Source organism: Oncorhynchus tshawytscha, unplaced genomic scaffold, assembly GCF_018296145.1.
Source record: "Oncorhynchus tshawytscha isolate Ot180627B unplaced genomic scaffold, Otsh_v2.0 Un_contig_8167_pilon_pilon, whole genome shotgun sequence".
Lineage (NCBI taxonomy): Eukaryota > Metazoa > Chordata > Actinopteri > Salmoniformes > Salmonidae > Oncorhynchus > Oncorhynchus tshawytscha.
Genome location: NW_024609354.1, coordinates 16,151 through 30,302, shown reverse-complemented (window position 1 = coordinate 30,302; position 14,152 = coordinate 16,151). Strand labels below are relative to the sequence as shown.

Sequence of the window (14,152 nt, the reverse complement as noted above, 5' to 3'; positions counted from 1 at the left end):
CTAGTCTACATAGCTGTTCATAACCCTTTATAACTAGTCTACATAGCTGTTCGTAACCCTTTATAACCAACCTGCTAGTCTACATAGCTGTTCATAATCCTTTATAACCAACCTGCTAGTCTACATAGCTGTTCATAACCCTTTATAACTAGTCTACATAGCTGTTCATAACCCTTTATAACTAGTCTACATAGCTGTTCACAACCCTTTATAACCAACCTGTTAGTCTACATAGCTGTTCACAACCCTTTATATCCAACCTGTTAGTCTACATAGCTGTTCACAACCCTTTATAACTAGTCTACATAGCTGTTCGTAACCCTTTATAACCAACCTGCTAGTCTACATAGCTGTTCATAACCCTTTATAACTAGTCTACATAGCTGTTCACAACCCTTTATAACCAACCTGCTAGTCTACATAGCTGTTCGTAACCCTTTATAACCAACCTGCTAGTCTACATAGCTGTTCACAACCCTTTATAACCAACCTGCTAGTCTACATAGCTGTTCATAACCCTTTATAACCAACCTGCTAGTCTATAGCTGTTCATAACCCTTTATAACTAACCTGCTAGTCTATAGCTGTTCATAACCCTTTATAACTAGTGTTCATAGCTGTTCACAACCCTTTATAACCAACCTGCTAGTCTACATAGCTGTTCACAACCCTGTATAACCAACCTGCTAGTCTACATAGCTGTTCATAACCCTTTATAACCAACCTGCTAGTCTACATAGCTGTTCACAACCCTTTATAACCAACCTGCTAGTCTACATAGCTGTTCACAACCCTTTATAACCAACCTGCTAGTCTACATAGCTGTTCACAACCCTTTATAACTAGTCTACATAGCTGTTCACAACCCTTTATATCCAACCTGCTAGTCTACATAGCTGTTCACAACCCTTTATAACTAACCTGCTAGTCTACATAGCTGTTCACAACCCTTTATAACCAACATGCTAGTCTACATAGCTGTTCACAACCCTTTATAACCAACATGCTAGTCTACATAGCTGTTCACAACCCTTTATAATTAACCTGCTAGTCTACATAGCTGTTTATAACCCTTTATAACTACTCTACATAGCTGTTCACAACCCTTTATAATTAACCTGCTAGTCTACATAGCTGTTCATAACCCTTTATAACTAGTCTACATAGCTGTTCATAACCCTTTATAACCAACCTGCTAGTCTACATAGCTGTTCACAACCCTTTATAACTAACCTGCTAGTCTACATAGCTGTTCACAACCCTTTATAACTAACCTGCTAGTCTACATAGCTGTTCATAACCCTTTATAACTAGTCTACATAGCTGTTCACAACCCTTTATATCCAACCTACTAGTCTACATAGCTGTTCACAACCCTTTATAACCAACCTGCTAGTCTACATAGCTGTTCACAACCCTTTATAACCAACCTGCTAGTCTACATAGCTGTTCACAACCCTTTATAACTAACCTGTTAGATACTAACCACCTATCAATATACTGATATAGTCTATCACCACTAACCACCTATCAATATACTGATACAGTCTATCACCACCTATCAATATACTGATACAGTCTATCACCACCTATCAATATACTGATACAGTCTATCACCACCTATCAATATACTGATACAGTCTATCACCACCTATCAATATACTGATACAGTCTATCACCACCTATCAATATACTGATACAGTCTATCACCACCTATCAATATACTGATACAGTCTATCACCACCTATCAACATGCTGATACAGTCTATCACCACCTATCAATATACTGATACAGTCTATCACCACCTATCAATATACTGATACAGTCTATCACCACCTATCAATATACTGATACAGTCTATCACCACCTATCAATATACTGATACAGTCTATCACCACTAACCACCTATCAATATACTGATACAATTTATCACCACCTATCAACATGCTGATACAGTCTATCACCACCTATCAACATACTGATACAGTTTATCACCACCTATCAACATGCTGATACAGTCTATCACCACCTATCAACATACTGATACAGTCTATCACCACCTATCAATATACTGATACAGTCTATCACCACCTATCAATATACTGATACAGTCTATCACCACCTATCAATATACTGATACAGTCTATCACCACTAACCACCTATCAACATGCTGATACAGTCTATCACCACCTATCAATATACTGATACAGTCTATCACCACTAACCACCTATCAATATACTGATACAGTCTATCACCACCTATCAATATACTGATACAGTCTATCACCACCTATCAATATACTGATACAGTCTATCACCACCTATCAATATACTGATACAGTCTATCACCACTAACCACCTATCAATATACTGATACAGTCTATCACCACCTATCAATATACTGATACAGTCTATCACCACTAACCACCTATCAATATACTGATACAGTCTCTCACCACCTATCAATATACTGATACAGTCTATCACCACCTATCAATATACTGATACAGTCTATCACCACTAACCACCTATCAACATGCTAATACAGTCTATCACCACTAACCACCTATCAACATGCTGATACAGTCTATCACCACCTATCAATATACTGATACAGTCTATCACCACCTATCAATATACTGATACAGTCTATCACCACCTATCAATATACTGATACAGTCTATCACCACCTATCAATATACTGATACAGTCTATCACCACCTATCAATATACTGATACAGTCTATCACCACCTATCAATATGCTGATACAGTCTATCACCACCTATCAATATACTGATACAGTCTATCACCACCTATCAATATGCTGATACAGTCTATCACCACCTATCAATATACTGATACAGTCTATCACCACCTATCAATATACTGATACAGTCTATCACCACCTATCAATATACTGATACAGTCTATCACCACCTATCAATATACTGATACAGTCTATCACCACTAACCACCTATCAATATACTGATACAGTCTATCACCACCTATCAATATACTGATACAGTCTATCACCACCTATCAATATACTGATACAGTCTATCACCACTAACCACCTATCAATATACTGATACAGTCTATCACCACCTATCAATATACTGATACAGTCTATCACCACCTATCAATATACTGATACAGTCTATCACCACCTATCAATATACTGATACAGTCTATCACCACCTATCAATATACTGATACAGTCTATCACCACCTATCAATATACTGATACAGTCTATCACCACCTATCAATATACTGATACAGTCTATCACCACCTATCAATATACTGATACAGTCTATCACCACCTATCAACATGCTGATACAGTCTATCACCACCTATCAATATACTGATACAGTCTATCACCACCTATCAATATGCTGATACAGTCTATCACCACCTATCAATATACTGATACAGTCTATCACCACTAACCACCTATCAACATGCTAATACAGTCTATCACCACTAACCACCTATCAACATGCTGATACAGTCTATCACCACCTATCAATATACTGATACAGTCTATCACCACCTATCAATATACTGATACAGTCTATCACCACCTATCAATATACTGATACAGTCTATCACCACCTATCAATATACTGATACAGTCTATCACCACCTATCAATATACTGATACAGTCTATCACCACCTATCAATATACTGATACAGTCTATCACCACCTATCAATATACTGATACAGTCTATCACCACCTATCAATATACTGATACAGTCTATCACCACTAACCACCTATCAACATGCTGATACAGTCTATCACCACCTATCAATGTACTGATAGAGTCTATCACCACCTATCAATATACTGATACAGTCTATCACCACCTATCAATATACTGATACAGTCTATCGCCACCTATCAATATACTGATACAGTCTATCACCACCTATCAATATACTGATACAGTCTATCACCACCTATCAATATACTGATACAGTCTATAACCACCTATCAATATACTGATACAGTCTATCACCACCTATCAATATACTGATACAGTCTATCACCACCTATCAATATGCTGACACAGTCTATCACCACCTATCAATATGCTGACACAGTCTATCACCACCTATCAATATACTGATACAGTCTATCACCACCTATCAATATACTGATACAGTCTATCACCACCTATCAACATGCTGATACAGTCTATCACCACCTACAATATACTGATACAGTCTATCACCACCTATCAATACACTGATACAGTCTATCACCACCTATCAATATACTGATACAGTCTATCACCACCTATCAATATACTGATACAGTCTATCACCACCTATCAATATACTGATACAGTCTATCACCACCTATCAATATACTGATACAGTCTATCACCACTAACCACCCTGATGCCTGTTCCTGTCCTGTGATTGGTTACAGGAGAACACGACCAGTGACATCCTGTCCAACCTGACTCCAGGTGCCCAGTACAGAGTGGTGGTGTACCATACTAACGGTCCTCTCATCAGTCCTCCTTCCGAACCTGTTATCATAGTCATCGGTGAGTCCCTCAGACACTATACTACCTGGGCTGGTCTCTAACCTGTTATTATAAACATGGTCTCAGACACTATACTACCTGGGCTGGTCTCTAACCTGTTATTATAGACATGGTCTCAGACACTATACTACCTGGGCTGGTCTCTAACCTGTTATTATAGACATGGTCTCAGACACTATACTACCTGGGCTGGTCTCTAACCTGTTATTATATACCTGGTCTCAGACACTATACTACCTGTGCTGGTCTCTAACCTGTTATTATAGACATGGTCTCAGACACTATACTACCTGGGCTGGTCTCTAACCTGTTATTATAGACATGGTCTCAGACACTATACTACCTGGGCTGGTCTCTAACCTGTTATTATAGACATGGTCTCAGACACTATACTACCTGGGCTGGTCTCTAACCTGTTATTATAGACATGGTCTCAGACACTATACTACCTGGGCTGGTCTCTAACCTGTTATTATAGACATGGTCTCAGACACTATACTACCTGGGCTGGTCTCTAACCTGTTATTATAGACACTACCCTGGTCTCAGACACTATACTACCTGGGCTGGTCTCTAACCTGTTATTATAGACATGGTCTCTCAGACACTATACTACCTGGGCTGGTCTCTAACCTGTTATTATAGACATGGTCTCAGACACTATACTACCTGGGCTGGTCTCTAACCTGTTATTATAGACATGGTCTCAGACACTATACTACCTGGGCTGGTCTCTAACCTGTTATTATAGACATGGTCTCAGACACTATACTACCTGGGCTGGTCTCTAACCTGTTATTATAGACATGGTCTCAGACACTATACTACCTGGGCTGGTCTCTAACCTGTTATTATATACCTGGTCTCAGACACTATACTACCTGGGCTGGTGTCTCAAATGGAACCCTATTCCCTATGTATGTATTTAGACCAGGGCCCATAGGGGTAGTGCACTACTTTAGACCAGGGCCCATAGGGGTAGAGCACTACTTTAGACCAGGGCCCATAGGGGTAATGCACTACTTTAGACCAGGGCCCATAGGGGTAGTGCACTACTTTAGACCAGGGTCCATAGGGGTTATGCACTACTTTAGACCAGGGTCCATAGGGGTAGTGCACTACTTTAGACCAGGGCCCATAGGGGTAGTGCACTACTTTAGACCAGGGCCCATAGGGATAGTGCACTACTTTAGACCAGGGCCCATAGGGGTAGTGCACTACTTTAGACCAGGGTCCATAGGGGTTATGCACTACTTTAGACCAGGGTCCATAGAGCTAGTGCACTACTTTAGACCAGGACCCATAGGGGTAGGGCACTACTTTAGACCAGAGCCCATAGGGAATAGTGTAATATTTGGAACACAGACCTTGTTAATCAAATCATGGATTGGCTGAATCAGCTTGTTGCTTTGGTTTTGAATTTAATCAGCTGTTTGTAGCCTGATGTTGGTTCTGATTGGCTGCCTGGTTTTGTATGTCTGTCTCCAGAGCCAACCGGAGTGCGGGAGCTGGTGGTGTATTCTCTGAGCCCGACTGCAGTCATCCTGTCGTGGCAGAGACCGTACCACGTGGCATTCAGGAAGTACGTCCTGCAGACATTCTTCTTCAACCCTGTCACGCTGGCCTCCGAGTGGACCACGTACTACGAGATCGCTGCTACCGCCTCAGTCATCGCATCCGTGGTAATTAGTCCCGCCCTAACCCTGACCCAGCCAATCACCTGCCCGCAGGGCCTTAGCCAATCACCTATCTGCCTGTAGCAGGGTTGTAGCCAGACTGTTTTGTGGTGGTACTTTATGTTAGATGACATGTGTCACTAGGCTCACCCCTCCTCTAGCTCTCTCTTCTCTCATCTCTCTCCCTCCCTACTCCAGAGAGACACAGATCTGTTGTTGGTCTGGTACTGTGGTTGTCCCCTGTTTTAACAGATCTCTCCCTCCCTACTCCAGAGAGACAGATCTGTTGCTGGTCTGGTACTGTGTTTGTCCCCTGTTTTAACAGATCTCTCCCTCACTACTCCAGAGAGACACAGATCTGTTGCTGGTCTGGTACTGTGGTTGTCCCCTGTTTTAACAGATCTCTCCCCTCTCTCCCTCCCTATTCCAGAGAGACACAGATCTGTTGCTGGTCTGGTACTGAGGTTGTCCCCTGTTTTAACAGATCTCTCCCTCCCTATTCCAGAGATACACAGATCTGTTGCTGGTCTAGTACTGTGGTTGTCCCCTGTTTTAACAGATCTCTCCCTCCCTACTCCAGAGAGAGACAGATCTGTTGCTGGTCTGGTACTGTGGTTGTCCCCTGTTTTAACAGATCTCTCCCTCCCTACTCTAGAGAGAGACAGATCTGTTGCTGGTCTGGTACTGTGGTTGTCCCCTGTTTTAACAGATCTCTCCCTCCCTACTCCAGAGATACACAGATCTGTTGCTGGTCTGGTACTGTGGTTGTTTTAGCAGACCCCTGTTTTAGCAGACAAGTCATGCTATGTTATTTTAGATCACATGACCCACTAGGCTCTGAGCATTGCTAACGTAACGTAGCAGGTGTAAAAGAAACGCCTGAGAGGGATGCCTCACGTTCTGATCATGATGAGAAAACAATAACTGTCGGGTGGTTCTCTTCTGTATTTTTCAAGCAATAAGTGTGGAGGAGGAGTTAAATTGGATTGTCTGGAAACCACTTCAGATAGTACGCTAGCATGTGTCCTAGCTAGTCTTGTTAATATAAACCCCTTCAGAGAGTATACTAGCATGTGTTCTAGCTAGTCTTGTTAATATAAACCCCTTCAGAGAGTATACTAGCATGTGTCCTAGCTAGCTGTAGGATGTGTCCTAGCTAGTTGTGGTCTTGTTAGTTTCTCCGTCTCTCCTCCTCTCCCCTCCTCCTCTCCCTCTTCTCCTCTCCCTCTCTCCTCGTCTCCCTCTCTCCTCCTCTCCCTCTCTCTTCTTCTCCCTCTCTCCTCCTCTTCATCTCTCCTCCTCTCCCCTCCCTTCCATCTCCCCCTCTCTCCTCCTCTTCATCTCTCCTCCTCTCCCCTCCCTTCCATCTACCCCTCTCTCCTCCTCTTCATCTCTCCTCCTCTCCCTCCTCCAGAGAGTGACAGATCTGTTGCCGGCCTGGTACTACAACTTCCGTGTTACCATGGTGACGTGGGGCGATCCCCCTCTCAGCTGCTGTGACAGCTCTACTGTTAGCTTTGTTACAGGTACCACACACACACACACACACACACACACCCAATGGCACCACGCACACACACCACACACAAACCCACCCCATGGCACCACACACACACACCACACACAAACCCACACCATGGCACCACACACACTATAGCACCACACACACTATAGCACCACACACCCCATAGCACCACACACCCCATAGCACTACACACACCATGGCACCACACACCCCATAGCACCACACACACCATGGCACCACACACATCCTCATGTCCTCCTGCTCTGCCCCAGCTCCTGAGGCCCCCCACATCTCGTCAGTAGACTACAACCATGGGACTCTGTACGTCCGCTGGACCTACGGGGAGCTCTTCATAGACATGTCCCACAGCAGGATGCTACACTGGCAGGTCACAGCTCACGGCAAGAAGGGATCCAAGAGGACTTACTCCACTGATGTGAGTCACTGACACCTCCAGACCTCCATACCTCCATACCTCCAGACCTCCACACCTCCAGACCTCCAGACCTCCAGACCTCCAGACCTCCACACCTCCACACCTCCAGACCTCCACACCTCCAGACCTCCACACCTCCAGACCTCCACACCTCCACACCTCCAGACCTTCATACCTCCAGACCTCCACACCTTCACACCTCCAGACCTCCACACCTTCACACCTCCAGACCTCCACACCACACCTCCAGACCTCCAGACCTCCACACCACACCTCCAGACCTCCACACCTCCAGACCTCCACACCTCCACACCTTCACACCTCCAGACCTCCACACCTCCATACATCCAGACCCCCAGACCTCCACACCTCCATACCTCCACACCACACCTCCAGACCTCCACACCTCCAGACCTCCACACCTCCACACCACACCTCCAGACCTCCACACCTCCAGACCTCCACACCCCCAGACCTCCATACCTCCCCACCTCCAGACCTCCACACCACACCTCCAGACCTCCATACCTCCAGACCTCCATACCTCCCCACCTCCACACCACACCTCCAGACCTCCATACCTCCAGACCTCCAGACCTCCACACCACATCACACCTCCAGACCTCCACACCTCCAGACCTCCACACCACACCTCCAGACCTCCACACCTCCAGACCTCCATACATCCCCACCTCCACACCACACCTCCAGACCTCCACACCACACCTCCAGACCTCCAGATCTCCAGACCTCCACACCCCAAGACCTCCATACCTCCCCACCTCCAGACCTCCACACCACACCTCCAGATCTCCAGACCTCCACACCACACCTCCAGACCTCCACACCTCCAGACCTCCACACTATTTATCCCTCTTATAGCTTGGGGAGTAGAAGCTGTTCAGTGTCCTGTTGGTTCCAGACTTGATGCATCGGTACCGCTTGCCGTGTGGTAGCAGAGAGAACAGTCTATGACTTGGGTGGCTGGAGTCTTTGACAATTTCTAGGGCCTTCCTCTGACACCACCTGGTATAGAGTTCCTGGAAGGCAGGGAGCTCGGCCCCGGTAATGTGTTGGGCTGTACACAATACTCTCTGTATCACCTTGCGGTCGGATGTCGAGCGATACCAGGCGGTGAGGCAGCCAGTCAAAATGCTCTCAATGGTGCAGCTGTAGAACCTTTTGAGGATCTGAGAACTAATGCCAAACCTTTTCAGCCTCCTGAGGGTGTGATCTTGTCATATCAGTGTGTGTAGTGTTTTCCTGACAGTGTGTTATCCCTGTCCTCCCTGCAGGTCACCGTAATGTGATGGGTGCCAGTCTGGCCCTGACAGTGTGTTATCCCTGTTCCCCTGCAGGTCATCCGTAATGTGATGGGTGCCAGTCTGGCCCTGCCTCCAGGAGACATTTATAACCTGACTGTATCAGCCTGTACCGAAGGCAAACGCAACTCCTCTGTCCCCAACATCATTAAACTGGGTACGCACATACACACACACACACACACACACACACACACACACACACACACACACACACACACACACACACACACACACACACACACACACACACACACACACACGCACACACACACACACACACACACCAGGGGGTCTCTGGGACATCTTGTCTCAATGCAGCAACAAAAGGTTGTAGAGAAACAGAGGGAGAATGACATTAAAGAGAGTAGCCAGAGAAGAGGATTGGAGAAGGAGCCTGGTTAACCCAATCCAGCTTCCAACATGTCCTCACTTCTCACTTTGACATCGGTGTTCAATGACCAAATGGAGCCAAACGGACAAACTATCAGCTCCTCTGAGAAGCCACTACAGTCGTGGCCAAAAGTTTTGAGAATGACACAAATATTAATTTTCACAAAGTCTGCTGCCTCAGTTTGTATGATGGCAATTTGCATATACTCCAGAATGTCATGAAGAGTGATCAGAGGAATTGCAATTAACTGCAAAGTCCCTCTTTGCCATGCAAATTAACTGAATCCCCCCCCCAAAAAAACATTTCCACTGCATTTCAGCCTTGCCACAAAAGGACCAGCTGACATCATGTCAGTGATTCTCTCATTATCACAGGTGTGAGTGTTAACGAGGACAAGGCTGTAGATCACTCTGTCATGCTGATTGAGTTCGAATAACAGACTGGATGCTTCAAAAGGAGGGCGGTGCTTGGAATCATTATTCTTCCTCTATCAACCATGGTTACCTGCAAGGAAACACGTGCCGTCATCATTGCTTTGCACAAAACGGGCTTCACAGGCAAGGATATTGCTGCCAGTAAGATTACACCTAAATCAACCATTTATCGGATCATCAAGAACTTCAAGGAGAGCGGTTCAGTTGTTGTGAAGAAGGCTTCAGGGCGCCCAAGAAAGTCCAGCAAGCTCCAGGACCGTCTCCTAAAGTTGATTCAGCTGCGGGATCGGGGCACCACCAATACAGAGCTTGCTCAGGAATGGCAGCAGGCAGGTGTGAGTGCATCTGCACGCACAGCGAGGTGAAGACTTTCGGAGGAGGGCCTGGTGTCAAGAAGGGCAGCAAAGAAGGCACTTCTCTCCAGGAAAAACATCAGGGACAGACTGATATTCTGCAAAAGGTACAGGGATTGGACCGCTGAGGACTGGGGTAAAGTCATTTTCTCTGATGAATCCCCTTTCCGATTGTTTGGGGCATCCGGAAATAAAGCTTGTCTGGAGAAGACAAGGTGAGCGCTACCATCAGTCCTGTGTCATGCCAACAGTAAAGCATCCTGAGACCATTCATGTGTGGGGTTGCTTCTCAGCCAAGGGAGTGGGCTCACTCACAATGTTGCCTAAGAACACAGCCATGAATAAAGTATGGTACCAACACATCCCCCGAGAGCAACTTCTCCCAACCATCCAGGAACAGTTTGGTGACGAACAATGCCTTTTCCAGCATGATGGAGCACCTTGCCATAAGGCAAAAGTGATAACTAAGTGGCTCTGGGAACAAAACATCAATATTTTGGGTCCATGGCCAGGAAACTCCCCAGACCTTAATCCCATTGAGAACTTGTGGTCAATCCCCAAGAGGCGGGTGGACAAACAAAAACCCACAAATTCTGACAAACTCCAAGCATTGATTATGCAAGAATGGGCTGCCATCAGTCAGGATGTGGCCCAGAAGTTAATTGACAGCATGCCAGGGCAGATTGCAGAGGTCTTGAAAAAGAAGGGTCAACACTGCAAATATTGACTCTTTGCATCAACTTCATGTAATTGTCAATAAAAGCCTTTGACACTTATGAAATGCTTGTAATTATACTTCAGTATTCCATAGTAACATCTGACAAAAATATCTAAAGACACTGAGGCAGCAAACTTCATGAAAATTAATATTTGTGTCATTCTCAAAATGTTTGGCACGACTGTATACTGGATGTTTGATGTCACAATAGCAGCTTATAACAGCGCTGATTGAGGAAGTGAACCTGGGGTTGTGACACAGCCTGCCTTCTTTTCCACATCCCTCAGTAGTTCGGTCTAACTAGTAAACAAGACAGTCTGGGACGACCACAGAGCTACAGTCTACCTGTGTCTGTGGACTAGAGGATAACAGTAGACAAGACAGTCCTACCTGTGTCTGTGGACTAGAGGTTAACAGTAGACAAGACAGTCCTACCTGTGTCTGTGGACTAGAGGATAACAGTAGACAAGACAGTCTGGGACGACCACAGAGCTACAGTCTACCTGTGTCTGTGGACTAGAGGATAACAGTAGACAATACAGTCTGGGACGACCACAGAGCTACAGTCTACCTGTGTCTGTGGACTAGAGGATAACAGTAGACAAGACAGTCTGGGACGACCACAGAGCTACAGTCTACCTGTGTCTGTGGACTAGAGGATAACAGTAGACAAGACAGTCTGGGACGACCACAGAGCTACAGTCTACCTGTGTCTGTGGACTAGAGGATAACAGTAGACAAGACAGTCTGGGACGACTGCAGAGCTACAGTCTACCTGTGTCTGTGGACTAGAGGATAACAGTAGACAAGACAGTCTGGAACGACTGCAGAGCTACAGTCTACCTGTGTCTGTGGACTAGAGGTTAACAGTAGACAAGACAGTCCTACCTGTGTCTGTGGATTAGAGGATAACAGTAGACAAGACAGTCTGGGACGACTGCAGAGCTACAGTCTACCTGTGTCTGTGGACTAGAGGATAACAGTAGACAAGACAGTCTGGAACGACTGCAGAGCTACAGTCTACCTGTGTCTGTGGACTAGAGGTTAACAGTAGACAAGACAGTCCTACCTGTGTCTGTGGATTAGAGGTTAACAGTAGACAAGACAGTCCTACCTGTGTCTGTGGATTAGAGGATAACAGTAGACAAGTCAGTCCTACCTGTGTCTGTGGAGGTTGACCCAGGCGTTTCTCCTGTTGTGTTTGTGACAGAGCCAGCCCCTCCGCGGTCCCTGTACGCGGTGAACGCCACCCACTCCTCAGTGACCCTGCTCTGGAGCGGGGAGGGAGTGGTTGACTTCTACCAGGTGCTCTGTAAACCCACCAACACCATCAACAAGGACCTCAAGGTAAGAGATGCTCTGTCATCTGTAATGGTATCCTGTTCCCTATGTCCTGTAGTACACTGCCAGACTGTAATGGTACCCTGTTCCCTATGTCCTGTAGTACACTGCTGTCATCTGTAATGGTACCCTGTTCCCTATGTCCTGTAGTACACTGCCAGACTGTAATGGTATCCTGTTCCCTATGTCCTGTAGTACACTGCCAGACTGTAATGGTATACTGTTCCCTATGTCCTGTAGTACACTGCCAGACTGTAATGGTACCCTGTTCCCTATGTCCTGTAGTACACTGCCAGACTGTAATGGTACCCTGTTCCCTATGTCCTGTAGTACACTGCCAGACTGTAATGATACCCTGTTCCCTATGTCCTGTAGTACACTGCCAGACTGTAATGGTATCCTGTTCCCTATGTCCTGTAGTACACTGCTGTCATCTGTAATGATACCCTGTTCCCTATGTCCTGCAGTACACTGCCAGACTGTAATGGTATCCTGTTCCCTATGTCCTGTAGTACACTGCTGTCATCTGTAATGATACCCTGTTCCCTATGTCCTGTAGTACACTGCCAGACTGTAATGGTACCCTGTTCCCTATGTCCTGTAGTACACTGCCAGACTGTAATGGTACCCTGTTCCCTATGTCCTGTAGTACACTGCTGTCATCTGTAATGATACCCTGTTCCCTATGTCCTGTAGTACACTGCCAGACTGTAATGGTACCCTGTTCCCTATGTCCTGTAGTACACTGCCAGACTGTAATGGTACCCTGTTCCCTATGTCCTGTAGTACACTGCCAGACTGTAATGGTACCCTGTTCCCTATGTCCTGTAGTACACTGCCAGACTGTAATGGTACCCTGTTCCCTATGTCCTGTAGTACACTGCCAGACTGTAATGGTACCCTGTTCCCTATGTCCTGTAGTACACTGCCAGACTGTAATGGTACCCTGTTCCCTATGTCCTGTAGTACACTGCCAGACTGTAATGGTACCCTGTTCCCTATGTCCTGTAGTACACTGCCAGACTGTAATGGTACCCTGTTCCCTATGTCCTGTAGTACACTGCCAGACTGTAATGGTATCCTGTTCCCTATGTCCTGCAGTACACTGCTGTCATCTGTAATGGTACCCTGTTCCCTATGTCCTGCAGTACACTGCCAGACTGTAATGGTACCCTGTTCCCTATGTCCTGTAGTACACTGCCAGACTGTAATGGTACCCTGTTCCCTATGTCCTGTAGTACACTGCCAGACTGTAATGGTACCCTGTTCCCTATGTCCTGTAGTACACTGCCAGACTGTAATGGTACCCTGTTCCCTATGTCCTGTAGTACACTGCTGTCATCTGTAATGGTACCCTGTTCCCTATGTCCTGTAGTACACTGCCAGACTG

At 45.8% G+C, this 14,152-nt stretch overlaps 1 protein-coding gene across 3 annotated transcripts in view; it reads left to right on the top strand.

Annotated features, from left to right (window-relative positions):
• ptpro (protein tyrosine phosphatase receptor type O) overlaps positions 1–14,152 on the top strand; it is a 65,039-nt gene that overhangs the window by 35,489 nt on the left and 15,398 nt on the right. For all 3 annotated transcript variants that reach the window (XM_042314977.1, XM_042314979.1, XM_042314978.1), the window contains 6 exons: positions 4,443–4,563; positions 6,052–6,245; positions 7,654–7,765; positions 8,037–8,200; positions 9,559–9,679; positions 12,632–12,768. In XM_042314977.1, coding sequence (XP_042170911.1) covers positions 4,443–4,563; positions 6,052–6,245; positions 7,654–7,765; positions 8,037–8,200; positions 9,559–9,679; positions 12,632–12,768 — 849 coding nt within the window. The remainder of the gene's footprint in view (positions 1–4,442; positions 4,564–6,051; positions 6,246–7,653; positions 7,766–8,036; positions 8,201–9,558; positions 9,680–12,631; positions 12,769–14,152) is intronic.